The 27,653-nt window shown below is 37.2% G+C and overlaps 1 protein-coding gene across 2 annotated transcripts in view; it reads left to right on the forward strand.

Annotated features, from left to right (window-relative positions):
- The window catches only part of MPP7 (MAGUK p55 scaffold protein 7), a 293,058-nt gene extending 265,940 nt beyond the window's left edge, over nucleotides 1–27,118 (forward strand). For both annotated transcript variants that reach the window (XM_055334544.1, XM_055334545.1), the window contains exons 13-17: nucleotides 6,767–6,847; nucleotides 21,014–21,107; nucleotides 22,141–22,249; nucleotides 23,816–23,959; nucleotides 24,415–27,118. In XM_055334544.1, the coding sequence (XP_055190519.1) occupies nucleotides 6,767–6,847; nucleotides 21,014–21,107; nucleotides 22,141–22,249; nucleotides 23,816–23,959; nucleotides 24,415–24,594 (608 nt within the window). In that variant the 3' untranslated portion in view covers nucleotides 24,595–27,118. The remainder of the gene's footprint in view (nucleotides 1–6,766; nucleotides 6,848–21,013; nucleotides 21,108–22,140; nucleotides 22,250–23,815; nucleotides 23,960–24,414) is intronic.
- The last annotated feature ends 535 nt before the right edge of the window (nucleotides 27,119–27,653 follow it).

Genomic DNA, 27,653 nt, shown 5'->3' on the forward strand with positions numbered 1-27,653 from the left:
TTCTCTCTCTCTAAATAAAATAGACAAATAAATAAAATATATCACATTTCATTGATTTTAATAAAACCATTTTCACAGTAGTAATACACTATTGCTCTAGTAGATATCATTCACTCAGGGTCTGCACTAACATATAAATAAGTACATGGTTGAAGCTTCAAGTACAATACCACAGAGTATGTCCATAACTTTTTTTTTTAGTAGGAAAACACCATACCCATATTTTAGAGCATTCTTTCAGTGTACATTCAGTTTCAAAGTGTTACTATGGGCACTGGTTTTATTTCCTCCTTTTTCCACTCATTTAGCTTCTTTTGATTTTTAATTGTATATGTCTGTTTAACATCCAGAAAGTAGATCTTTTGGGAGGTCATCTCTACAGCATGAAAAACTGCATCAACTATGAATTAATTTTAAAAGTATATTTTAGCATTCTAATAAAAACATGTTTCTTGTATTCCATCCTTAAAGATTTGTCACAAATCATAAACCCTTGCACATAAACCCATGGAATAAAAAGAAGAAAGTCTGAAAATACAACAGTGAAAACACATGTCTTAGAATTACATGGATAATGAGTCAATAATGTCAACAGAGAGGTCACTTGGGGAAAAGGCATGCCTAAATTCTCCTCTCTATATAAACAAAGCTGAGAATTTGCATATAGATTTTAAAAAGATCTTTTTAAGATAAAAAAAATAAAGGCCCTTTGCATTTAGTTTAATGTGAATATTTCCTTAAATGTAAAGTTTTAATCAGAAACTTTAAGCATCATTATTGACACCCTAAATGGACTGTATTTCTTTGGCTGAAAAGAATGGACCGTTATATAAGATCACACACATTTGCCTACTTTCAGGAAACAGTTACTAATTAAATGTACAAAGTAATTAAAAACAGTATGCCTTCCTAATTATCTTAATTATCTAATTGATACAGTTTTTCCAAGAACATTAACTAATGGGAATTAATGGCTTGCTTTCTTTCTTGCATTTGCACACAAAGTTGATTTTGTAAATTCTTACGGAACAAAAAAAAACCCGAAATGATGCTTATTTACTAAATGTTTTGGTTTGAATAGAAATATTTTTCTATGTTATTTTTGAGCTAGCAAAACATCAATTTTAGTTCACTTCCTGAATTCCAAATTAATGAACTCCCAAATAATTTTTTAAGATCCTTTTTTTGGCTTTTACTTACATATCATCATTGTATATGATTTCCTTCATCCTAAATCTAGGATGCTAACACACATGCCCTGTGCACATTCCTTAGGCCTAGCAGACATTGTCTTCATTAAGTTTAATAGAGACTTTTCAGAGATTCTATAAAGAACGAGTTTTCAGATCCCCAGATCTGACTTCTACTTTTTGTAGCCAGAGTCTCTGTGTGTTCTACAAGCGCAGATAGTCCTCAGTATCCAAGGTATGGGGCAATTTGGAAATGGGGTGAAAAACTCTGATGCTATGGGTCACAGGCATAAGCAGACAGTGGATAACTGACTACCTGCGTGTGTGTTTTATTGGCATGCTTTTGATAAGGTGATAGGCAGGAAGAAAGAATGCAGGCGTTTTGAACATCAGTGAAGCACACCGCAGATGTGTGTGAGGATTAGTAATGGGTCATGTTAACCGTTAACAGGTGCCTGCCACATAGAAACCTCAGTGTGTCATCTTCATAATTGTAATTTTTCCAAAGCCTGTTGTCTGTGACTTAAATATGTGCTATTTAGATTATCTTCTGTTTCTCTGTAAGCATTAACAAGCCCACTGGAAAACAAACTGTAGGGTAACTGATTTATATACATTTGTATATGTGTGTTTCACCAATTGTAACAATTTCTGTGTTGAAATGAATCTGGCCTCTGCAGAAGGAACCTAACTGGTCTGTATCCCTATGTACCCTGCAGAGTAAATAGATACTGTATTCTAAATTTAAAGCAGCCAACTGAAAGTGCTATAAACTTATGCCTAGTCATAGGAGAACAGCGGTGTGGATCTAGGTGGTGATCTTGAGGTTAAGATGTAAAACGAAAAAGGAAAAATGAGTGGGAAATATAAGAAAGGAAGACAAAACATGAGAGACTCCTAACTCTGGGAAACGAACTAGAGGTAGTAGAAAGGGAGGTGGGCGGGGGGGGGGGGTGTCTGGGTGACGGGCACCGACAGGGGCACTTGATGGGATGAGCACTGGGTGTTATTCTATATGTTGGCAAATTGAACACCTATAAAAAAATAAAAAGAAAAATTCTAGAACTTCACCAATGTGGATGACAGAATTGGTCCAAGAACCTGTTAGAGAGAATGCTGTTCGGAGGCCCTTGGGATAATTGTGTAGTAAGAATGATGGAAACCATATCCCTATTTTAACCTCTTTACAAAGAAACTCCCATGTTTGAAGATGACCTCAAATCAAGGGAAAAATTTTGAAGTAAAATAATTTGCCACTGAACATTCTTGGCATACTCCACGAGTGTGCAGTGAAGCAAGCTCACTACAAAGAGATTATATAAAGGGGTAAAATTGAATATAGTCAGAACGTCAGGGTATCCTATTAGAGATGGCATATTCCCCCACCCAATTCAAACACACCTAGTTTCTTCCTCCAGAGTTAAAGCAAATCATTGTGGGTTTTCGTGGGGGTAGTAGAAGAAAGTAAAAAAGAAAACAAAAAAAAAAAAAAAAAACTAGACTCTCACTCAGCAAAGTATAACACATCTGGGAAGCACTCCAAAGCTGAGAGCTCTTGAAGGAACAGTAAACTCGTGTCACCCTTTTAGTCCTGGGTGCTGGGTTGGGGGTGGGCATGCCAGGCCAGGCTCTGGAAGTTTTAGTGTTTTATTTGCTTCTGTCTTTTTCTTCGAGCATATGTAACTGAGTGTGCTTCATCTGTACAGGGAACACAGCTCCATTTGTAGTGCCCCTTGTTTTTCTTTCTCGTTTCCTATTAAAGCGTAAGCACTTCAAGTATTTTTGGTACCTTCAGAACAGATCAAATACATACACCCCAAATGGTGATTGATACTTTCAGTCAGTAAATGCTATCACTTCCTCCTCTCCCTGGGAGATCTCCTTGCCTCTGGCAGTCCCAAGGTTTTCCTTGCTGTGCCTGTCCTCACAAGAGCAGCCTCACCTGTCCCCTCCGCTTCACTGCAGTCCTGTCTGAGATGAGGCAGATGGAATCCTTTCCCTGCAACCCCCTGGTCCAGAGCCGAAGCATCACCTTCCCCTCTACTTCTCAGTATTTCCAGATCCCGAGAGCCAAGTTCAGATGTGAGTTCCACCAGCTCCGTTTAGGGACTGTGAGCGTGTTACCTCACCCTCATATCCGGGCACTCAGGTGCAGATGTTTTTATGTTTCGCTCCCATTCCTTTGGTTCATTCAGCAAATAGCTTTACCTCCAGAACAGCGTAATTACTGAGTATAATTTAAATGAATAAAACAAACTAATGCATGCCTACAATTTGCCAGCTGGTGAACAAATAGAGGACACCCCTGTTTCCACAGAGCTCACAGTCTGTAGAGGATAAAGAACAGTAAACAGGGTATAGTGTGATTAGTCCTTTGATTTAGGAGTAAAGGGAACACATGAACTTGGTACCGAACCCAAATTTAAAGTGTTAGGGAAGATTCCCTAAAGTATACCTAAGCTGAAACAACAAACAAGAATTAGCACATGTAGAGGCCCTGGGTGGTGCAGCTTGTTTAGTGTCTGATTCTTGGTTTCGACTCAGGTCGTGATCTCAGGGTTATTAGATTAAGTTCCTTGTTGGGCTCTGTGCACAGAGTTTGAGTAAAGACTCTTCCTCTGCCCTTTGTGCTCATTTGCTCACTCTCTCACTATCTAAAATTCTAAAAAAAAAAAATTAAAAAAAAATTAGCACATAAAGAGGACAGGTGTGTCCTTGCAAAAGCAAGCAGCATGTGACGAGGACCCAACAACACAAAAGAGAACCTGCCACATTTCCAACAGCAGGGGAATCTCCTGTAGCTAGAGTGTGTCAGGCATGGGAAGGAGTGGCAAGAATGAAAATTAGAGACAGAAGTGTAGCTCACAACAGGCCATCTGCATAAGCTTACCAGAGGATTTATATTTGCCTCTCTATGCAGTGGAGGCAGAATGAGAGATGCTGGTGAGAAGCGGCCAGCAGCCTGAGCCAGGGTGGCAAAGACGGTGTGTGTGTGTGTGTGTGTGTGTGTGTGTGTGTGTGTGTGTGTGTGTGTGTGTGCAGTGTCTGAGGGACATCTGAAGGTGAAGGGAAGTTTGTTGTCATTTTAATGTCGGAGAGGACTTATTAGTTGAAGGGGTGACAGAAAGGAACCGGCCACAAGAAATGAAGATTCAGAAGGAGCTGTCTCTGAGAGGAGGTGTAAGAGTGTGTGACTGCAAAGAAGCATCGGGGATGGTGGTTTAGATGTGTTTAGATTTATAAGTTCATGCAAAGGACTTCAAAGACCTTTCCACTTGTTGGCTTTTGTGTTCTCTGGAGTAGATGAGGTCTTCTACTAAGCTTGAGGTGGTGATGGTGACACCAGAAGTTGGGTTCACTCTGCAGATTTTTATCGAGGGCTTGCTTTATGGGGATGGTAAGTGACATAATATGATTCCTTCCCTCATGGCGCCTCTGTCTAGTGAGAAAGACAGGCCATGAAGCAATGTATTACCCAATGGTTGAATTATGACTTTTGAGTATTGAGAAGATATACACGATGCTCTGAAAACATAGAGGAACATGACAGACAGGGGCAGGACAGACTTTCAGGCTTGCTTGAGGAAGATCTGTTTGAACTAAACTCACTAGCCCTCCAAATCAATAAAATGCTGTCACTGTAATATATGAAAGTTAAAAGAGTACTTACAATAAAACATTATCTGTTTCAGTATGTAAATGCTTAGACATGACTAGAAAACTGAATGAAGTCAGATGTCTGCATGTACCTATAATAAGGCTGGATTCAATAGTAGTAAGAGCAGGAACCATTCTATATGAGAAAGTACAGGAAAATGGAAGCCCTACAGATGGAGGAAAATAGGAGAATAAAGACTAGTGACTAGATAGGACAGGAGAGACTAGTGAGCTCCATCAGCTCTGAATTCCATTCCGGGGCATAAATGGGATATTAGAGTATTTACTCTAAAAGGGAGAGTTAGGTGCCTGGGAGTTCCAGCAGTCCCTGGAAAGATGGATGGTGTTAGTGAGTGACCAGCAGGGGGGACAGGTCTCTTGATACCAGGTGAGGGCAGCAGAGCAAGAAAGTCACGGCCCCCAACCCCAACTTCATCTTTGCTCACACTTTTCCCTCCAACCAGGATGCCCACTCTTTGTCCACCTGCATGGTCTTCATTGCCCAGCATAAAACCATATTCTTTTCAAAGGCCGTAAGAGGAAGTAGGCAAGGAGAATAGGCACGAATACCTGGATCCTGTGCTGGGTGCGATGCATAAGTTATTCACATATTCCTCCCAAGAGAAGGCAGCATGATTACTTTCCAAGTTAGCATCAAGTCTGATCAAGGCTCGAGGACTTTAACTTTCTCAGTGACGTAGTCCTCTCAGGCTGCTGTAATGACATACCACCACCAAGGTGGCCTATAAACAACAGGAATTGACTTCTCAAAGTTCTGGAGGTTGGCCATTGGAGATCGGGGTGCTAGCACAGCTGGTGACGGCCCTATTCCAGGTCACACACATCTGGTTGTTGTGTCTTCACAGGCTGCAACCGGAGGGAGCTCTATGGAATCTCGTTTATAAGAGCACAGATCCCTTCCTGAGGGCTCCACCCTCATGACCTAAGCCTCTCCTAAAAGCCCCACCTTCTAACAGCTTGGGCTTTAGGATTCTAACATGTGAACTTGGGGTGAGGGGCACACCCTTCAGACCCTGATGTTCACCATCACCAGGGGAAGTAGTAGTGAAGAAGGGACTCTAACTCAGGGCAGTCTGGACCTGTAGCTTGGTCTGCGCACACACCACCATTAAATGGACCCTGATGGCAGAGTTGCAAGATGCTAGCCATTTGGGGCTTGTGACCTTCTAACTTGTTTTCGGACTCCTACGTGAAATCGCTTTTTGTTTTGCCCCCAGTCTCATAATCATTTTGTGTGATTCTCTCAATCCAGTTACTTTCTTTGAAGGCAGAGTTCACTTTTATTCTCCACAGCATCTACAATACGCCTTGTCCATTATGGGTGTTTAATATGTATACACTACACTGACTGACTTAAACATGTAAGGCCTGTGCCAGTTTTCAAATGCTTAAGGACCAACTGAAAACATAATGTAAGGAGAGTTACCTTGACCAAGTGAACTGTGGCTGATGGTTCTGTAAAGTTAAAATGCATCATGAGATTTGTATCTAAAGTAAAATTAAGGTTCAAAGGTGTTCTTTCAGTAAGCTCTAAAAACATTTAAAATGAAACACTTTGTGGCTAGACTGTGCACTTCCACTTTTTCAGGCCTACATAATTTTTTAAGGCTCTTCTGGATACCATCACTTGTTGATATACTCAGGTACTCTTGGATATGTTTCATTGAAAACAAGTATTTCTAATATTTTTAATGGAAAGGCAAAGATTTAAATTTCTGTTGTAAGAACGTAACAAAAGAACCAGCTTTTTCTTATGTACAACATAACTAGAGATGGTCTTCCCTTGGGATGCAGAGCTGGATCCTTGGTCCCAGTCTGTCTTATGGATCCATGTGAATTACAGGTGTGTCTATATGGTGTTTTGTTTAATAACACATTTATATTATCCTGTTTTTTAGGTCCTGTGGGAGTGGGTTTGAATGAACTGAAACGAAAGCTGCTCATCAGTGACACACAGCACTATGGTGTGACTGTACCCCGTAAGTTTCCTGCTACCCGACATACTCCGACAGCACTGATAATGATCGGTCAGCACTGACATAGCAAGGTGGCACTCAGCACTGTCCCAGGCATTCAGCATCTGAACTCACAACAGCCCTAGCAAATATTCAGCAACACTCTCTACCTTTCACAGTGGAGGAAACTGAGGCATGGAAGTGAAGGGATTGCCCCAGAGTGCAGAGACCACTGGCAGGACATTTGTTAATTACAGCTTCTCTAGCTCTCAGTTTTTATGGTGAATTTTAATACACATATGACACTAAATTAGTATTTACAAATTTTCTCCTAAATAAAAGCCTAACTCTTTTTATTTCCTAAAATAAGTGCTAATGTTTTCCAGAGGTTTTCACCAGGTTTAAGATCAGAAGGACCAAGCCACAGAGAGCCGAAGGAGGCCTCTTTTAATATAAGCCTTTCTTAATTACTTTTTATATGTAGTAATTGGCAGATGGTGTTAAATGGGCCTTTCATGGCCATATAATCCAAATATGGTGGGCTTCTTTTTCAGTATACAGAATTAGATCTATTTTTATAAAAGAAGTTTTCATAGGCTTTCTTACAAGTGAAATGTGATGCCGGAAGCATTTTGATCTCCAGAATAAATGCCATTTGACTACTTAATATGTTGACGTTAGAAAGCCGTCTAAAAGGCTAAAATTGAAATGTTGGCTTTTTCAAGTGGTTTTAGTACTGTTTAAAACAAAACAAAACAAAAATCACAACTGTTTGTGTATTGCCCTGAGCAGTGTTCTCTAGTTTTGTAAGAATTCAACTTTATTTTAAAATTGTTTTCTCTTACCTCAAGTTATTCCTTGTTATGACATTTTTCCAAATTATTGTTTATAATCATTTTCAGCCATACATTATGAGGCTGTTGGTTTCCACCAACAGAGATGAAAGTAAAGGAAAATGTGAAAATGAGAGTTAAGCAGTGGGTTTTTTCTTTTCTTTCTTTTTTTTTTTTTTGACTTTAAGTATTCACTTCTTTTGCAAAAGCTGAATTGTAATATATGGATAATGTAAGAATTTTGCAAAACAATTGTCAGTCCTACAGGTGAGGAGTTCCAAAGCACCTAGAGGGGTAGAAAAACATTACAAAGGGGAAAAAATGCATGTGTTAATTTCCCACTGTTATTCCTCTCCTTTATTTGCCTTAATTTATCTCCTCCTCCCCAGAACTGGGCGACACCTACAAGCCACAGAGGAAGCAGGGAGAAAAGATAGGGGATTTACTCAGAGCTGTACATGTGATAGTTGCACCCACCATGTTTCCAATTTTCATGTCCCTCATCCTATGCAACACTACACAGTCTTTTCCAAGTATAGATACTCTTTATTGTTGCACAGTTAGTAATAAACATCGATTTATTTGGAAGATGATAAATACCAGTAAGGCTGTCTGTCAAACATAATCCTTTATGACCTTTTTGGTGTTACTCAAGGACCCAGGGCATAAATTTATCCCTGGACTTGGGCCCAAATTTATCCAACAATTCGGATACTATCTACCTCTGAGGTTGTTACAGAGATTGACAATATCCAGAAAGTTTCTGGGGCTGGGACTCTCCAAAGAAATCCCCAAAGTAGTACTTTTCCACTCAGATTCACTTTTAAACAGGTGTTAATGTCAGTGGATCCCCACAGAGCAGTGTTTTCCAGACCGCCTGATAATAAAAATCTCCTGGGCTTCTTAGGAGAAGATTCCAAGGATTTTCAAAGAGATTCTCCTTCAGGAAACCTGACGGAATGCCTGAAAATCTATTTATATGTCCCAAGTGACTCATAACACTAGACATTTGTGGAAAATAACAGCCATAGCATCAACTCCGGATGATTTAATTAATTACTCAGAAGAATATATTTTAAGAACAGTTTTGGAACTTTAGATTGTTTGGCTTTGTAAAATACTCCAAGTAGAGTCTTGATTATCTAGAGAAAAATTATAGCCTTGATTATTCCACCAGTATTCGATGTTTAACTGTAAATCTTTCCCCCAACTGTACTAACTATTCACCAGAATGGTAAGCTGGAAATGATGTGGTGCACTGGAACAATCACACATTGCTGGTGGAAGTGTAAATTAATTCACCCACTTTGGAAAAATAACTGGCAGTATCTACATCTGAGCGAACCTATATCCCATGACCCTGCAATTCCACTTCTAGTACACAGCCAACAAGAGATGCACGCAGCATGCACTCGGATGGTCTTAGAAACGTTATTCACGAGAGCCCCAAGTTGGAAACAACCCAAATGCCCAGCAGTAGTCGATTGGACAGGTACTCCATGCTATATGCACATAACGGAAGACTGCAGTGCACAATTTGCTGCTACGATGCCGATGCCGCAATATGAATGAATCCCACCAAATGTTGAGTGAAAGGAGGCAGAGACAAAAGATTCCATTTTTACAACACAAAGCAATGCTAACATGTGGCATTAGAAATCTTGAGGAGGTGGGTTAGAAGAGTGGTTTTGGAGTGCTGATAATGTTGTATTTCTTGGTAGAGTGCTGCTTACAGAATCTGTGAAAATTCAGGCTTACATGTGAACTTTTCTACATGTCATACTTCAGGTTTTTGAATGTTAAAAAGAAATACTTGGTACTTTCGTTCACTTTGGTTTGCTAATGTCAATTTTCTGGTCTCAACTGTACTACAGTTATGGTAGATGAAAACCTCCCTTTATTGGAGAAAGCTGAGTGATAGTTACATGGGATCTTCTCTAGGCTGTTTTGCAATTTATTGTGAATCTATAATTATTGCAATAAAAAAATTATTTAAAGGGATGCTAAATGAGGTAAATGCTATTGCTCTTGGGCTAAAATGGCAGAACAAATTCTATGATCTTTACAAAATATCTACTTCACCACATTAAACATTCCAAGTTGCTTTTAAAGAAGGTGGTGGCTGAGGCCCGTTTTCTGCTGGTTTGCTTCTCCGTGGCAAATTTCACCTCAATGAGCAGCATCAACACTGTTTTAAGGTTCTAGGTTATCATCAACAAATTTTAATGACTATATAGCCAGTCTTTCAAAGGCCGTCTCAGTGAATTAAAGTAGTTAACAAAAAGTATTGCTGTAGATGTCAAATACTTGATGGATTCCAAAGTCTTTATAGCCTGGAATTTGGGCACTCACAGTCAACCACACCTGTTAATCACTTTGTGGTTTCTCATGAAGGCATATATCACAGTTATATGTTTTCATAAGTTTCAAGGAACTCCTCTTCTGTAACACTTCTTTGTCCATAGAAAACCTCAGTTGAGATTTCTAAAATATATATGTGTGTGTGTGTATATATGTATGTATGTGTATATATGTATGTATATATGTGTGTGTGTATATATATATATGTATATATATATATTAGGGTACCAATTTAAAAAACAATTTTTTTTCTTATCATAGCAGTTGTTTGGGAATTTTGTTGGAAGCAGCAGAAGGTGGAGTTCGTCTCATATTTGTTTGATGTTTGTCTTACACTGTAAACATAGTGGGTACTCAGATAGTGAACTATAGTGAGGTTGTGACCTGCATTGTGATTAATATGTGAATCTTTCCCTTTGAATTCCCTTCCCTTAAGAATTTCCAGATCTCTTATTCAGGATTCCTCACTGTTAATGAGTTTGTGAGATTCCTATGGTATGTCACTATATTTTACATTAAAATTCTTCAACAGTAAAATTAATAATTTGGGGTGATCATGATAAGCAAACACTCTAAGAGTAGATATGTTCACTTTTAAATGTGTTTGGCAGGGTCATACATGTCCTATTCACTTGATGGAGTTCTGTTTCTGCTTTTAACCCTCCCAAGGGGACTCCATATGTCAGGGCGGTGATCCTTGATACTGTGTGTCCCACGTTTTTCAAAGTGTTTCTTCCATTACAGTTGAATAAAGATAACCTTTCTTCATCAGAGACAAATTAATGCACATAAAATTCTCAGTTTTGATTTTCAATATACATTTGTATGAAGCTTACTATTTGCTACAGGAACACCAGCAAACAATGAAATTTTTGAAGTAATGAATAAATATTAATCCTAAATTTCAAAGCAGGACATCATACCAATTTAATATCTTTCAACCTCTTAGATGCATATTATGTCATATACACTTAATGGAGTCTATTTCTGTTGTGAAATTCATTCTTAGCTTTTATGATAGAATTAAATTTATTAGTATTTCATGCTATTTCTGAATAGGAATAGTATTTTGCTATTCCTGCAAAAAGTGTGACACTTCATAAAAAAATAGCATAACTTCTTGGTCCTTTACCAGCAGAAATATGAAAAATTGTTTCAGGAGATCTGAAAGTTGTATTAAAATATGCTTGGTAACTAAGTAGAAGTCGATGAGAATTTTGGATGTAATTTAAACTAACTGGGTTTTATAAATCCATTACTTTTTGTACTGGGTTACTTTTTTCACCACTTCCCACAGTTTTCCTTTTATACATTATTGAGATATAATTGAAATAAGCACACATATTTAAAATGTACAATTAGATGAGTTTTAATGTACACACATGAAGTCATTACCACAATCAACATATAGTGAACATTTCCATCTCTTCAAAAAATTTCCCCATGCCTTTTATAAACCATCCTTCTACCCCTGGCCTCAGGCAACCATGGATCTATATTCTGAAACTATAGATCAGTTTGAATCATCTAGCACTTTATATAAATAAAATTATACAGTATGTTCCCAATTCTTTTTGCCTGGCTTATTTCATCTAGCATAAGTTTGAGATTCACCAAGGTGGTTTCACAGATCAACAGTTCATCCCCTTTAATTGCTCAGTGGCATTCCATTGCATTGTATAGAAATACTATAATTTATTTATCCATTCACCTGTTGATGGATACTTGAGGGTTTCACACCATTTGGGGTTACTACAGATAAACCTATAATCTAAATATTCTGATGAACATGTGTTTTTGTTTCTGTTGGATAAATAAGTAGTAGTAGAATGGCTGGATCATATTTAATTTTTCAGAACCTACCAAACTGTTTTCCAGAAAGATTATACCATTTTACAATCCACTAGAAGTGTATGCAAGATCTAGTTGTTTTACATCTTTGCCAACTTGGTATAGTCAGCCTCTTAAATTTTTCTCAGTATGATACATATCTGTAATATCTCAGGGATGTTACTGGGTTCAGCTCCAGACCACCGCAATAAGTGAATATTGCAATAAAGCAGACAAAATGATTTTTTTTGATTTCCTAGTACATATAAAAACTATTCTTAAAAAAATAAAATTTATGCTTATACTGTAGTCTCTTAAGTGTGCAATAGCATGTGTAAAAAAACAATGTACATACCTTAATTTTAAAATACTTTATTAAAAAAATGCCAGTCCTCATTTGAGCTTTCAGCAAGTCGTCATCTTTTTTGCTGGGGGAAAGGTCTTGTCTTGAGGTTGAAGACTGTTTACCAACCAGGGCAGTAGTTGCTGAAGGCAGTGGTGGCTGTGGAAACTTCTTAAAATAAGACAACAATGAAGTCTACCATATCAATAGACTCATCTGTTCACAAACTATTTCTCTCTACTATGCAGTGCTGTTTGATAGCATTTTACCCACAGAACTTCTTCCAAAATTGGACTCAATCCTCTCAAACATTGTGCTTCTTTATCAACTCAGTTTGTGTAATATTCTAAATCTTCTGCTGTCGTTTCAACAGTCGTCACAACAGCTTCACCAGGAATAGATTTCATCTCAAGAAACCACCTTTTTTGCTCATCCATAAGAAGTATCTCCTCAACCATTAAAGTTTTTATCACAAGATGACAGTAATGCAGTCCCATCTTCAGATTCCACTTCTAATTCTTGTGCTGTCTCCACCACATCTACAGTTAATTCCTCCACTCAAGTCTTGAACCCCTCAAAGTCATCCATGAGGATTGGAGTCAACTTCTTCCAAACTGTTAATGTTGATATTTTGACCTCTTCTCAGGAATCATAAATGTTCTTAATGGCATCTAGAATGGTGAATCCTTTTCAAAGGAAAGTTGTCTTTCCATAAGTCCGTTTTCAATTTACTTTGCCTAAATCCATTGGAGGAATCAAAATCTATGGCAACTATCCATAGCCTTGCAAAAATGTATTTCTTAAATAATAAGAATTGAAAGTCACAATTATTCCTTGATCCACAGGCTTCAGAATGGATGTTGTATTAGCAGGCATGAAAAAAACATTAATCTTGTATATCTCCATCAGAGCTCTTGGGTGACAAGGTGCATTATTGATGAGCAGTCATATTTTAAAAGGAACCTTTCTAAGCACTAGGTTTGAACAGTGGGCTTAAAATACCCAGTAAACCATGTTGTAAATAGATATGCTGTCATCCTGGGTTTGTTGTTCCTTTTATAGAACACAGGCAAATTAGATTTAGTGTAATTCTTAAGGGTGCTAGGACTTTCAGAACAGTCAATGAGCACTGGCTTCAACTTAAAGTCATCAGTTACATTTTCCCCTAATGAGCCAGATTGTCCTTTGAAACTTGAAATGAGGCATTGACTTCCCTCTAGCTATGAAAGTCCCAGATGGCATCTTCTTTCAATATAAGGCTATTTTATTTAAGTGAAAATCTACTTAGTGTAGGCCCCTTCATTAATGATCTTAGCTAGATTTTCTGGATCACTTGCAGTTTCTACACCAGCACTTGCTGTCTCCCTTGCATTGTTCTGTTATGAAGATGGCTTCTTTCCTTAACCCTCATGAACCAGCCTCTGCTAGCTTCAGACTTCTCTTCTGAAGCTTCCTCACCTCTATCAGCCTTCATAGAATTGAAGAGAATGAGGGCCTTGTTCTGGGTCAGGCTTTGGCTTAGGAGAATGTCAGGGCTGGTTTAATCTTCTCTCCAGGTCACTCAAACTTTCTCCATATCAACAATAAGGTTGTTTCACTTTCTTATTGTTTGTGCACTCATTAGAGTAGCACTTTTAGTTTCCTTCAAGAATTTTTCTTTGCATTCACAACTTGACTGGTGCAAGAGCTTTCAGCCATTTTCAGCTTTCCACATGCCTTCCTCACTAAGCTTAATCATGTCTAGCTCTTGATTTAAAGTGAGAATGTGGGACTTTTCCTTTCACTTGAACATGTAGAAGCCATTGTAGGGTTATGAATTGGCCTAATTTCAATATTGTTGTATCTTAGGAGATGGGGAGGCCTGAGGAAAGGGGAAGAGATCAGGGAAATGCTGGTCAGTGTAGCAGTCAGCATACACACATTTGTTGATTAGGTTCACTGTCTGGGTACAGTTCATGGCATCCCAAAACAGCTACAATAGTAACATGAGAAATCACAGATCACCATTACAAATGTAATCATGAAAAAGTTAGAAGGGTCAGCAGAATTACCACAATGTGTCACAGAAAGACAAAGTGAGCAAATGCTGTTAGAAAAATGGCACTGACAGACTTGCCACAAACCTTCGATTTGTTTTAAAAACAAAACAACAACAAATAGTACCTGTGAAGCACAGTAGAGCAGAGTGCAACAAAAGGAGGTATGCCTCTGTGTGTGTGCTGATATCTCACTGTACTTCAGTCTGCATTGAACTAATGATGTTGAGCTTCATTTCATGGACCTACTCATTTATGCATCTCCAAGGAAGGGTCTATTCAAATATTCTGCCCATTTTTAAAAATTGCATTGTCTCACTGAGTTTTAAGAATTCTTGATATATTCCGGATATGTGTCCCTTATATGATAAATGTGTTACTCATATATTCTTCTCAGTCTGTAGATTATCTTTTCTTTTTAGAGAGTGTGTGTATGAGGTGGGGGAGGGACAGAGGGAGAGAATTCTAAGGGCTTCAGAGTCACAGGGCTCAATCCCAGGACCCTGAGATCATGACCTGAGCCAATAACAGACTGAGCCACGCAGGCATTCCACCTTTTCATTTTTTTGGGGGAGGGGGCGGTTTTTAAAAAAAAATTATTTAAACTCAATTTGCCAACATACAGCATAACACCCAGTGCTCATCCCATCAAGTGCCCGCCCTGCCCTCCTCAGTGCCTGTCACCCAGTTACCACATCCCTCTACCCATCTCCCCTTCTACAACCTTTTGTTTGTTTCCCAGTTAGGAGTCTCTCATGGTTTGTCTTCCTCTCTAATTTTTCCCCACTCGGTTCCCCTCCTTTCCCTTATAATCCCTTTCACTAACTCTTATATTCTACATATGAGTGAAACCATATGATGATTGTCTGTCTCCAATTGACTTACTTCACAGCATAATACCCTCCAGTTCCATCCATGTTGAAGCAAATGTTGGGTATTCGTCCTTTCTGATGACTGAGTGATATCCCATCGTGTGTGTGTGTGTGTGTGTGTGTGTGTGTACACACCCACATCACGTCGTCTTTTTCCACCTTTTCATTTTCTTTATGGTGTTTTTTAAAAAAACGAAAGTTTGGGCAGCCCGTGTGGCTCAGCGGTTTAGCGCCGCCTTCAGCCCAGGACGTGATCCTGGAGACCCGGGATCGAGTCCCACGTCGGGCTCCCTGCATGGAGCCTGCTTCTCCCTCTGCTTGTGTCTCTGCCTCTCTCTCTGTGTCTCTATGAATACATAAATAAAATCTTTTAAAAAAAAGTTTTTCATTTTGACAGTCTCATTTATCATTTTCTGTTTTGTGCTTTCAGTGCTCTAAAATCCTTTCAGAGTCCCAAAGACATTCTGCTTTTTCTAGAAGTTTTATAGTTTTTCATTTTACATTTAGGTCTTGATCCATTTCAAGTTATTTTTTGTGTTATTTAGCAGTCTGCTAATATGCAAGACCTGAGGTCAGTCTTGTTCCTGACCTCAAGGGAAATCACCTCCCATCTTTTACCATTAAGGATGATGACTCATTGATGCCCCATTATTTGTTTGAGAGCATTCTCTGTGATTCCTAGTTTGCTGAGACTTTTTGTCATGAATAGATGTTGAAATGTTTTCTGCTGCTAGTTCTGGATATATTGAAATGATCATGTATGATTCTTCATTCTGTTAATATGGTGAATTCCATTCATTTTCAGATATTCGGCCTACCTCTCATTCATGAGATAAACTCTATTTGGTCCTCATGTTTTACAGATCTTAAAAAGATCTCATATCTTTTTACAATTTTATGTATTATTGAATTTGACTTCTAATATTTTTGTTTAGGACTTCTGCATCTAAATTTATGTTTGGTCTGTAATGTTTTCTAATGTCTTTGTTAGATTTTGCTGTTAGGGTTATGCTAATATCATAAAATGAATTAAGCAGTGATTCCTCTTTATGCAAAAAAATATTAATGTAGGATTTGTGTTATTTCATTCTTAAATGGTGAAGAGACTTCAGTAGCCATCTAAGCCTGGAATCTTTGGGGGAAGGTTTTAAAAAACAGATTTATTTAGGGGCACCTGGTTGGCTCAGTCAGGTAAGCATCTACCTTTGGCTCAGGTCATGATCCTGGGGTCCTGGGATTGAGCCTCTCTGTCAGAGTCCGTGCTTAGCAGGGAGCCCACCTCTCCCTCTGGCCATCCCCCTGCCTGTGCGTGCTCTCTCTCAAATAAATAAAATCTTTTTAAAAATAGATTTAATAGATACAGGGCTGTTCAGATATCAGCACCTCTTGTTTCAATCTTGATTCTTTTTTTAAAAAATTTTTATTTTTTTATTTATTTATGATAGTCACAGAGAGAGAGAGAGAGAGAGAGACAGGCAGGCAGAGGGAGAAGCAGGCTCCAAGCACCGGGAGCCCGACGTGGGATTCGATCCCAGGTCTCCAGGATCGTGCCCTGGGCCAAAGGCAGGCGCCAAACCGCTGCGCCACCCAGGGATCCCCAATCTTGATTCTTTGTACCTTTTAAGAAATGTATCCATGTTGTCTAAATTGTCAACTATGTTGGCATAAAGTAGTGTATAATATTCTCTAATCCTTTTTAGTATCCATAGACTCTCTGGTAATAACTCCTTTTTCATTTATAGTGGTGATTTTTGTTCTTTTTTTTACTAATCACTGTAATTAGATTTTAAAATTTTGTTGTTTTTATTGTCTTTTTTCTATTTTGTTAATTTGAATTTATTATTCTCTTCTCCTTGGCTTGAGTTTACTTTGATCTTTTCTTTCTAGCAGTTTTTAAGATGAACTTTCAGTCACTGCTTTTAGATCTTCTTTTCTAACAGAAGTATGTAAAGGTGTAAGTTTCCTGTTATGTGCTATGTTCTCTCTATCCCATAACTTTGATAGGGTATATATTCCTTGCCCTATACTTCACAGTATTTGCTCACTTTTATTCTTTCATTTTTGAATCATAACTATTTGAAAGTGTTACTTAATTTTAAGATATTTGAGGTTTTTCTAGGTATCTTATTAGTGATTTTTCATTATTTTATGGTAGGAGAATTTACTCTTATGATTTGGGTTCTTTTAAATTTGGGGGGACTTTTTATGGGCCAGCCTATATCTACCTTTTGACAAATGTATAATGTACACTTAAAAGGAACGTTTATCCTGCAGTTATTGGATGTAGTGTTACACCTGTTTAATTAGACCCCTGAGGCTGGTGGTGGCGTGTAGCCTGTGTCTCACTGGTATTTTGTCTAGTTCTATCAGTTGTTAAGAGGCAGTAAAAGCTATTCTGATTGTGAGCTTGTCCATTTCTTCATTTAACACAGCCAATTTTTGCTTCATATATTTTAAAGTTTTGTTTTTCTGTGTGTGTACAGATTTGTAATTGTTTTAAATTTCTTTTATCATTATGAAACAGTTTTCTTTATCTCTGGTCATACTCCTTTTCTTGAAGTCTCTTTTATTCGATTCAAAGTAGCCACCATATGCTTACTGTTTACATGGTACATACACCATCTTCCATCTGTTCGCTTTCAACTTATTCGTGTAAATTTAATGTGTCTTTCTTATAGACAGTATGTACTAACTAGGGTCTTGCTTCTTCATCCATTCTCTTTGCCTTTTAATCTGGAGTATATAAACCAATTAACACTAAATTATTTAAATGATTACATTTAAACTGTTTTTCTGTTTATCTTTTTTTTTTTTTGCTTTCTGTTTTCTACTGTTTTTTAAAATTATTATTTGAATGTTTTTCAGTGTTCCATTTCAATTTACCTATTGGCCCTCTGCTTATATGTCTTTCCATTACTTGTTACTGGTTGTTCTAGGGATTACAACATGCTTAATGCCTAACTGTTCACAGTCTACTTAGAGTTGACTTCATGCCATTTCGCATAAAATATAGAAACCTTGCAATCATATTAATCCCTTTTCCCCAAGTCCTTTTTGTGGTAGTTGACAAATGTATTATGTTTGCATACATAACATACACATTGAAAACTCTACCAAATAACAATATAACTTTTAAATCAGTTACCTATACACACACACACAAATATATATATATATGTGTGTATATATATATGAAATATAAGAGGAAAAAATAGACTTCTGTTTCTATTCAACTATTCTTTCTATTGTTCCTTAATTCCTTGAAGATACAGATATCCTTAACATTTCCTTTTAGCCTAAAAACTTCCTTGAATATTATTTTAGAACAGATCTGTTGATGAGTTCTTTTAGTCTCTCTTCTTCTGAGAAGGTGTTTGTTTTGCCTTTTTCTCCTGAAGAGTATTTTGGGTGAAGTTCTTTTCTTTCAGCACTTCAGATATTATTTCATTGAATTCTTGTTTTTAGGATTTATAATAAATCTGTAGTCACTGAAATCATTACTCGTCATGTGTACTGTATTGGTTGTTACTAGATGCTTTCAAGATTTTTTTCTTTATCTTTGGTTCTTAATACTTCAGTTTTGAGTGTCTAGGCATGATTTTTCTATGAATTTATCCTATTTGAGATTTGTTGGGCTTCTGAAATTTGTAAAATGTATGCCTTTCACCAAATTTTAGCAGTTTGGGGCCATTCTTTCTTCAGATACTTTTTTTTTTTTTTTTGCGCTTCAATATCTTTTTCATCTCTGGCGTCCAAATTACACGTATATTACACAGGTCCCTAGGGCTTCATTTATACCTTTTCAATCTTTTTTGTGCTCAGGTTTTATAATTTCTATTGATCTGCCTTCAAGTTCATTGGCTCTTTTCTCTGTCCTCTCCATTCTGCTACTGAGCCTAACTAGCAACTTGTTTTTTATTAAGTATTGTATATTTCTGTTCTAAACTTTCCATTTGGTTCTTCTTTATAGTTTCCATTTCTCGGAGAATTCATATTTTCATTCATTTCAGGCATGTTTTTCTTTACCTTATAAAACACAGTTATAAGTAGTTGCCTTAAATCCTTTGTCTGGTAGTTCTAACCTCTGGGTCATTCTAAGTTGCCATCTTCCATTTTCCCCTTAAGAATTGGTCATAATTTCTTGGTTCTTTTATATTAAATAATTTTAAATTGCATTCTGGATACACCAGTATTGTATCAACTCTAGGTCCTGCTTAACAAACAAAAACCCTGCAGAGTTGCAATGCCAATATAGCAAGTGAAAAACTGGCTATAGCCCGTCCTTACTGCTGATTACAACTAAAAACTCTGGGTGCAGGTTAGCTATCTGAGCACTTTGAAAATGAGTAAAGCAGGAAGATTGTGGAGGGGAGTCAACATTCTGGAAGAATGTTTTCCTTTTAGCAAGTTATCACCATTTTATGTTTTCACTCTAAGTTCTGTCTCATTTTCTGTGAGTTGTGGGTTTGTGTTTTTTAGATTTTATTTATTCATGAAAGACAAACAGAGGCAGAGACATAGGCAGAGGGAGAAGCAGGCTCCCTGTGGGGAGCCCTATGTAGGACTCGATCCCGAGGCCCCTGGATCACACCCTGATCTTGAAGACAGACACTCAACCACTGAGCCACCTAGGTGTCCCTGTGAGTTGTGGTTTAAATCTCAGTTCAAATCCCTAAGTTTTTGCTATGCTGGTTTGGGTCTCCCCTGTCACATGTAGTTCAAAGGTGAGTCTGATACTTGGGTGCATAGTTCAAATCTCAGCTCAATTTCCTAAGCCTTTTCTACATTGGTTTAGGAGTGTTCTGTGCTGCTGTTATTCACAGGGTGGCTGAAACCTATATATTCTAATCACAGTTCACGTCTGAAAACATTGGCAGTGTTAGCCTGGTCTTAGCTCCATGTTTATAGCCCAGGGGTTATCCTTCAAATGATATTGGTTCCTACACAGCATTAGAATATCTTTGCCAGTCTTTCTGGATTACCTCCACACTCTTCAATTTGTAAGGGCTTTTTTCTTTTTTCTTGGTTCTTTTCACCCAAAAAGGCTCCTACTGGAATTAAGTCACACATAACACCATGACACTCTGTAAATGTTCCCGCCCTCTGGGCAAAGCTAAGAAAAAAATAAAAGGTAAAACTCTACCCCATGCAGGTTGATTCCTCTCCACAGTCTACCTCCTTTATTTTCAAAGTGCTGAAATAGTTGTCTGGGCACAGAGTTTTTAACTGTAATTCACAGGAAGAATGTGCTATGGTCAGTTTTTCACTTGCAATATCAGCAATGCAACTCCTTAGGTTTAGTTATGTTTTTATAGTCAATCCTGTATTTTCTGCTCCATTATAATTTAGTAGCAAATGGGCAACATTACTGAACGTTTGGAAGTTTAGTAGTATTCTAAGAAGGTGTTTATAATTTTCCAAAGGAGGAATGAATAGCACGTCGAGGTCTTTGACTTTATTCAGTTAGTAAAACATTGATGGCATACTCACTATGTGCTGTGTGTGGAAGACAGTAAAATAATTTCAGGGTTTACCTTACAACCTAGTAGGCATTAGACTTGCTTCAATGAATAATGATCAGTAAATATGATAATCATTCATCTGCAAAGAAAAGAGTTTTTTTCTCAAGGGCTAAAATACCATTTTTATTTAATTAACATATTAAAGCACCTTCGAAATAAAAAATAGCACAGACAATGCAATTTAATTTTGAATCCACATTCAAATCAATATTGTATTCATATTGGTAAGAAATCTGAATTATTGAATTTTTATTTTATTAGCTAATTTGCTTTTTAATAAGTGTTTACATTTGGTTTATGAAAAATACTTTAATACATGATGATTTCTTTTTTAGTATCTTCTTTAGGGTAGCTAATGTAGACTTTTGTAAACTCTTTTTAATTAAATCGCAGACACGACCAGAGCAAAAAGAAGCCAGGAAAGCGATGGTGTGGAATATATTTTCATTTCCAAACACTTGTTCGAGACAGATGTACAAAATAACAAGTATGTGGAAGGTTTTTATGTGACTATTGTTTTTAAGCCTGTGCCTCTCTATCCAGTTTTAGGGAACCCAGGGTTCCCTCCCATTTGAAATAGATTTTAAGTTTTTTAATATTTGTAACTGATAAAAAGGTGATAATTCAGTTAGTAGGTGTTACCAGTCTTCCCCTGTAATTTTTTTAATAACCTAGAGCTGCTATGTTTCTGGTAAGTTAAATAAATGTGTAGGAATTATTTTGAAGAATGAGGGAATGTTGCAGGCATATTATTGTGACCTCTTTCCACCCCACTAATTGAATCTTAACATAGAATTTGAATAGAATTTTATTTTAAAAACTAACAACTATGTAATAGATCCCTAGTTCCACAGTCTCTTCCACACACCCCTTTCTCCCTCACTGGCTCTTCAAAAATTTAAAATAACATTAATCACCTTGTTTGTACCATATCCTCTGGCCGGCTCTAATTCTCCACCTCATAGGTCTTCCGTTTGCTTAAGCATGAATATTTCAGGGTGTCAGGGAGCAATGTGTGTTTTAATGCAGGATTTGGGGATTTTATTGAAACATCAAAATGCTTTTTTCCACGTTCGGCACAGCAATTGTGTTTTTATAGCACGTAACCGGCTGCCCTGCTTCCATTAGCCACCAGCCAGTTCCTCCTGTAGTTCTAAAGCTGAGCGTGGTTATTCTGTAGCATGCAGTGAAATTTCAGTAGTTTCTATTGTTTGGCTTAGTCACTGTTTTATTGCGTTGCATTAGTTCTGAAACAGAAGTGATGGAAAACAGTACTGCTGGACTGAAGTACTTTTTTTCTGCTTAAGTGTAATACAAGCAAGTGTTACTGATTTGAAAATGTAAAATAAAAGATTTTTTAAAATTGACATTCTGGAGTACTTGGCCCTACTTATTTTATTGAACACAGTAAAAAAAATTACGTGTCCAGCAAAAATCTTTTATATATATGAGCTATGTCTTTCCATTTATATCTATAATTAATTCGCAAATGGCTCTGATGCAGATCTGATTTCCTACAGGTTTATTGAATACGGTGAATATAAAAACAACTACTACGGCACAAGCATAGACTCCGTTAGGTCTGTCCTGGCTAAAAACAAAGTTTGTTTGTTGGACGTTCAGCCTCACGTAAGTGAACAATGAACTATTCAATACCCTCCTGGCCCATGTGAGCTACCACACTTCATGTGAACCTTTCAAATATGCGGTAAATCTGAAGGCTACTCACTTTTGGTATATATGTGGCTTTCCTAATGACAGACGCATTTAAATGTAATTTGAGAAGTCTCTGGAGAAAGAGAAAAAAGGTCCATAATATTAGAAAAGAGGAGGAGAGGAAGCCACAAGATCTGTTTGCCACTCTGGTTTATATTCTGTGTTTGCCAAGTACAAGGACTCTTAGATATTTCTTTTGCATAGTTCTTATTGAAAAAATATGTTGCTACATGTATAATGTATTCTTAAATGTGAAGTATTATTATAAGTGTCTGTAGTTTTTACAATGGACATTTTGGTTCTTGGCCCTCTTTCTTTCATTTGGATTCTTGACATATCATAGAAGTGTAAACCCCCTACATAGAGCCGTGGGGCATTTCATAGGAACAGTACTGAATGAGATCCTTCTCACAACTGTCAGGTAAATCTTTGCTGGCACCCTGGGAACTCTTATGAACACTTTGGACCAAAGATACCAGTGGACGCAGCCATTCAATTCTTACTGAACCACATCCTCCAGCAGAGACCTAACCCATAGCATTTTCCTTATTACCCAAGGGGCCATAGATTCTCTCTCCACCGATGGGTGCACAACCTCCAAGAGCCAGAATGACTTGGAGAAGCCCTTCATTCCTCTTCAGGAGGATGAATCTGGAGTAAAAGAGCCCCAAGAATCAGTAGGGCAGCTGACTCCTTAACTTAGGCACCAGTGATGAGGAGGATACTCCTGATGGTACAGCATCCCCCTGCCGATGCCTTGGGTCTAGTCATATCCAGCTCCCTCGGTAGGGTTCCAACTATACATCCACAGAGCCTCACTAGCCCCCTGAATGTATATATCCTCCAGCCACACCCCTACCCCCCTACATAACCTCTCAGAGAGGTTTATGGTTTGTATTCACATTTTTGGGGAAGCCCTGACATACAGGTCAAGAGTCTCCCTCAACTCCCACACTCTTACCATTCCCCTTTGACTGGAGATGAGTCCTCAGAAGCACAGTGTCAATAATACAAAATATTTGGATGGGAGAATGTTGACAAGCTTCATGGAAAGCAGGAAGCTCGCCCTTTTTGTACACTCCATGGAATGACAAACAGGACAGAATGACAAACTCCTATGTGAGATCAGGAAGAGGCTTATGTGGGATGGTTGGATGACCTCCACGTACAGATAGTTATTTAACTCATAGCATCTTTTGAGCATTTGATTTCAAAATCAGTTTTATGATATTTTTATCTGCTTCTGTTCAATATTATGACATATTTCAAAACACTTTAAAAGGTTATATTCTCCATCTTTTCAGGGGTATTTATGACATTTAATTGTCAACAACGGATTGAACAATATATTGAAGAAGCTACTGGCCTTATTAGATAGTTTTAAGGAATTTTCTCCTTTGAAAGAAATTTTATTTTTATTGGAAAATTCACTCATGACATTATGAAGAAATATAAGAAAACTTATTTTCTTCCTTGCAGACAGTGAAGCATTTAAGGACCTTAGAATTTAAGCCCTACGTGATATTTATAAAGCCTCCATCAATAGAGCGCTTGAGGGAGACAAGAAAAAATGCAAAGATTATTTCAGGCAGAGATGACCAAGGTGCTGCAAAGCCTTTTACAGTAAGTACAATAAGGCTCAGTAGAGAGACATAAATGGTACTTGAAGTCATACATGCAGTAACTACTACCTTCAGAAAGACATGGTTGTATATGCTGTGATCCAAAAATCAATAAAATAACTGTATTTAGGTACATACAGTTTGAGTAATTGCACTGTAATGGCGTTTTGTGCTTCCATGAATAGATCTTCATATTATATTGATTGAAACATCCCAGTAATGAGTGAGTGAAATTCATGATTTTATCAGAGCAGTTTAGTTACAAGCAGATCTGAGAGATACCATTAGAAGTTATGACTTCTGAGAGCTTACAGTTCAAGAGGGTCATTTTCATTTGTGGTTGAAAGAATAAATACAGAACAGCATTTGATAAACCAGTTATGGAAATGTCTGCATCCATGCAAAGTGATATAATTGCCTGTTTAACCAAATTTTTTTTAATACTTCCTTTTGCAGGAAGAAGACTTTCAGGACATGATTAAATCTGCACAGATAATGGAAAATCAATATGGTCATCTTTTTGACAAAATTATAGTAAATGATGACCTCACTGTGGCATTCAATGAGCTAAAAACAACTTTTGACAAATTAGAGACAGAAGCCCACTGGGTCCCAGTGAGCTGGTTACATTCATAACTAAGGGAAATTCCCACGATCATCTTTTTTGTAGAGTGCATGATGAAATCAGTTACCATTCTGGTGGTAGGGTTTGGTTTTTTTGTTTTTTGTTTGTTTGTTTTTTAATCTAGATCACTGTTGTAGATGTGTAATCCTGCTTAAAACTGAATGTTGGTTTTGTTTGTATCTTTATCCAGCCTTATTTCAAACACAATATTTGACTATAGATCCAAAATCAAAATTTGCACAGTACTGTATTTTGAGCACAGCTTTGGACCTTCTGGTTGTCCTTAATATACAGCTATATCTCCAAGATGAGGTTGGACTTTTTAGAGAGAAACAGCTAGAGAATTGATACTGGAGTTCAGTGCTTTAGTGATCTGAGACAAAGCCTCTCCATCACGTTAACAGTTGAAGGTATTAACTTAGCAGCCTTGAGCCACTCCAGGCAAGCAGGACAGCTTTATAGATTCATCCAGGCCAACAGTAAGGCATCCTCTTACTGTTCTAAAAGCGCAACCTTTTTCTTACATATATATAATATAGTCAGAGTGTCTTTAAAAATTTTTCTTAAAGGAATTATGAAACATTTGCCTTAGTGGCCTTCATGTTATATCTTGAAAAGGCCTCGTAGGACTACATATCAGTGGCTCAGATATTTAATGAGAGAAGATAGACTTTTAAAAATGATTACGTATGTAACTAAAAGCCTATCTTTGTGGTATTAGTCTTTGTAAAGATGATGATATCTTGGGGCAAGTAATGACTACAAAGGACATTTTAATTTATAAATCCTGAGACAGGATTTCTGGAGTCACCATCCAGTAAGTTAAAAGAATGTGATTCCTATTCTAAAAGTGGATGTTTTACTGTTAATTGATAGTTAAAAGGTCATCATTTTTCACATGTGCAAATGATCATATATTTAAATCACGCTAAGATGTATTTTAGAAAACTTTTCATGTAATGTTAACATACCTCCTCTTCATCATCAAAATAATTCTTAACACTGGTCAGATACCATCTTAATCTTGCCATTTTTAAAGAATTTTAAGAAAGACTCTTGTAAATATTTAGATGGGCTTTCTTTTCTTTGTTACTACTGAACTTCAAACAAATCACATAGCTCAAGATATTAGAAATGTCCTAAGTTGTATAAGAGAACATGTCTTGCCATTCTTGCATGCAGTAAGACCCTGCCAATCAAAAATCATTGCATCTGTGACTTTCAAACAGAAAATATTTTTGTTGATTTGTAAAGAGTTTAGATGTCATGTTTAAAGAAAAATAGAATGTAGTGAAATTTTATATATTTATGAAATCTTTGAAAGGCATATTTTTTTTAATTATCAAATGGAGCTATTCATAAAATAAATTGTATGTCATAATTTAAAATAGTTTTATAAGTCAGGGTCAACATTCCATGTAAATATTTGACCTTTGTTCATACACAGATAGATCCACAAGTCTGTTATGTGCACTGCATATTTGGTAGCATTATCCACTGGATTTCCTTTAGACATGTCAAATTTCATATTAGAAACAGAGATAAAAACTACTGCAATGCCCTTGATACACACTCATACCAAAATAATCAGACTACATGTTACTTAACATGATCCAAACAGTGAGTTCTAAGTTTATAAACTCAATAGCAAGCAATTTAGTTTTTAAAAGACGGAGGAAGAGGGTTGCTAGACTGATACTAAAGCCATACTTTAAAGTTGTATGGCTGCTCTAAGAAAATAGAAGTCTTACGTGGAGAGTTTGGGTAGAATATACTCCGCTTTAAACACTGACAAAAATTTCCTATAAATCAAGACTTCCTGTATAAAGAGTACTGGGAAACATATAATCATCTAGGCAATTGTCTGAATAAGTTAGGCAGTCCAGATTCTTTACTGTGGCGGCAATGGGGTATTTAAAAATATAACTGTCCAAATCTTACTCCCTTTTCATACTAGAATTGAACAATGTTTGTTTTTAAATGAGAGGGGGCACCTTAGCAATTTGAGAAATCTTTGATTAGGTATATGGCTTTCCAAGTGACATTTACACGGCCATTTTGCTGTTTAGAGATTAGGTTAAAACCAAGGAAGGCAAGGAAGGTAGCGCCAAGGGCTCATTGCTAACTGTTGTAGAAGGCCCTGGACTCTGCGTCTGCACTGAGACCACCACCTCCTCCTCCTCCAGCAAGGAGATGCACATAGCCCCCTCCACTATACTAGTTTGGCCGGCTCCCAACAGTGTCAGCCACTATTTGAGAGAAGAGGAATGTTTATATTTTTGAGTCCATATATTTAAAATCCAAGATTGAGAAGGAAATTCTATATTCCTGTGATTACCAAATTAGAGTCAGTTAAACCATAAAAAGATGAAACTGTCATATTTTTTTCCCACTGTTTTACTCATAGAGATGTTCTTAAGGCTGACATTCCTGGTATCGTATTATGATTGAATGTATCTAAATCATAATAATTTAAAATTGACAAACATAATCTTCATAGATTTACAAAACTGTTATTAAAAGCTTCTTAAAGAATCTAGATTTCTATTATTTATTTTCTTTTCAACTAGTAAGGATTTCTATGTAAATGTAATGGAAAATCTTTTATCTTAATAAAGTATCTTCCAATTGCATGTATATTTTCTGCACCATTGTTTCTGCACTTGGGTATTTAGGATATTGTTTCCCATGGTAGAGCAAATTCTGGTTTCTACTCTGATGCCAGGTAGTTTATTTGAACTTGCCATCTCTAAAACTTCATATTTGTTTCAAATAATTTTTTGGTTTCAACAAAGTTGTTGAAGAGATGGAATTCATGAATCTTGCTCTGATACACACAGTACAGCTATTTAAAGATCTGGAGCACTAAAGGGGGGCAGGATGATCGGGCCCATCCGTGATGGGATCATCCCTTATCCCACTCCTCTGCATCAGGAATTAGGTTGTTATCCACATCCTGTTCCTGAATTCCAATTAGGCAAAACTAAACTTTTTCATTTAGCTGTACATGAGTACAAACTGCCACCTGCTTAGATACACAAGCTAATTAGCATTGCCCTTGCTTCAACAG

The sequence above is a fragment of the Nyctereutes procyonoides genome, unplaced genomic scaffold, assembly GCF_905146905.1.
Source record: "Nyctereutes procyonoides isolate TBG_1078 unplaced genomic scaffold, NYPRO_anot_genome, whole genome shotgun sequence".
In the NCBI taxonomy this organism is placed as follows: Eukaryota; Metazoa; Chordata; class Mammalia; order Carnivora; family Canidae; genus Nyctereutes; species Nyctereutes procyonoides.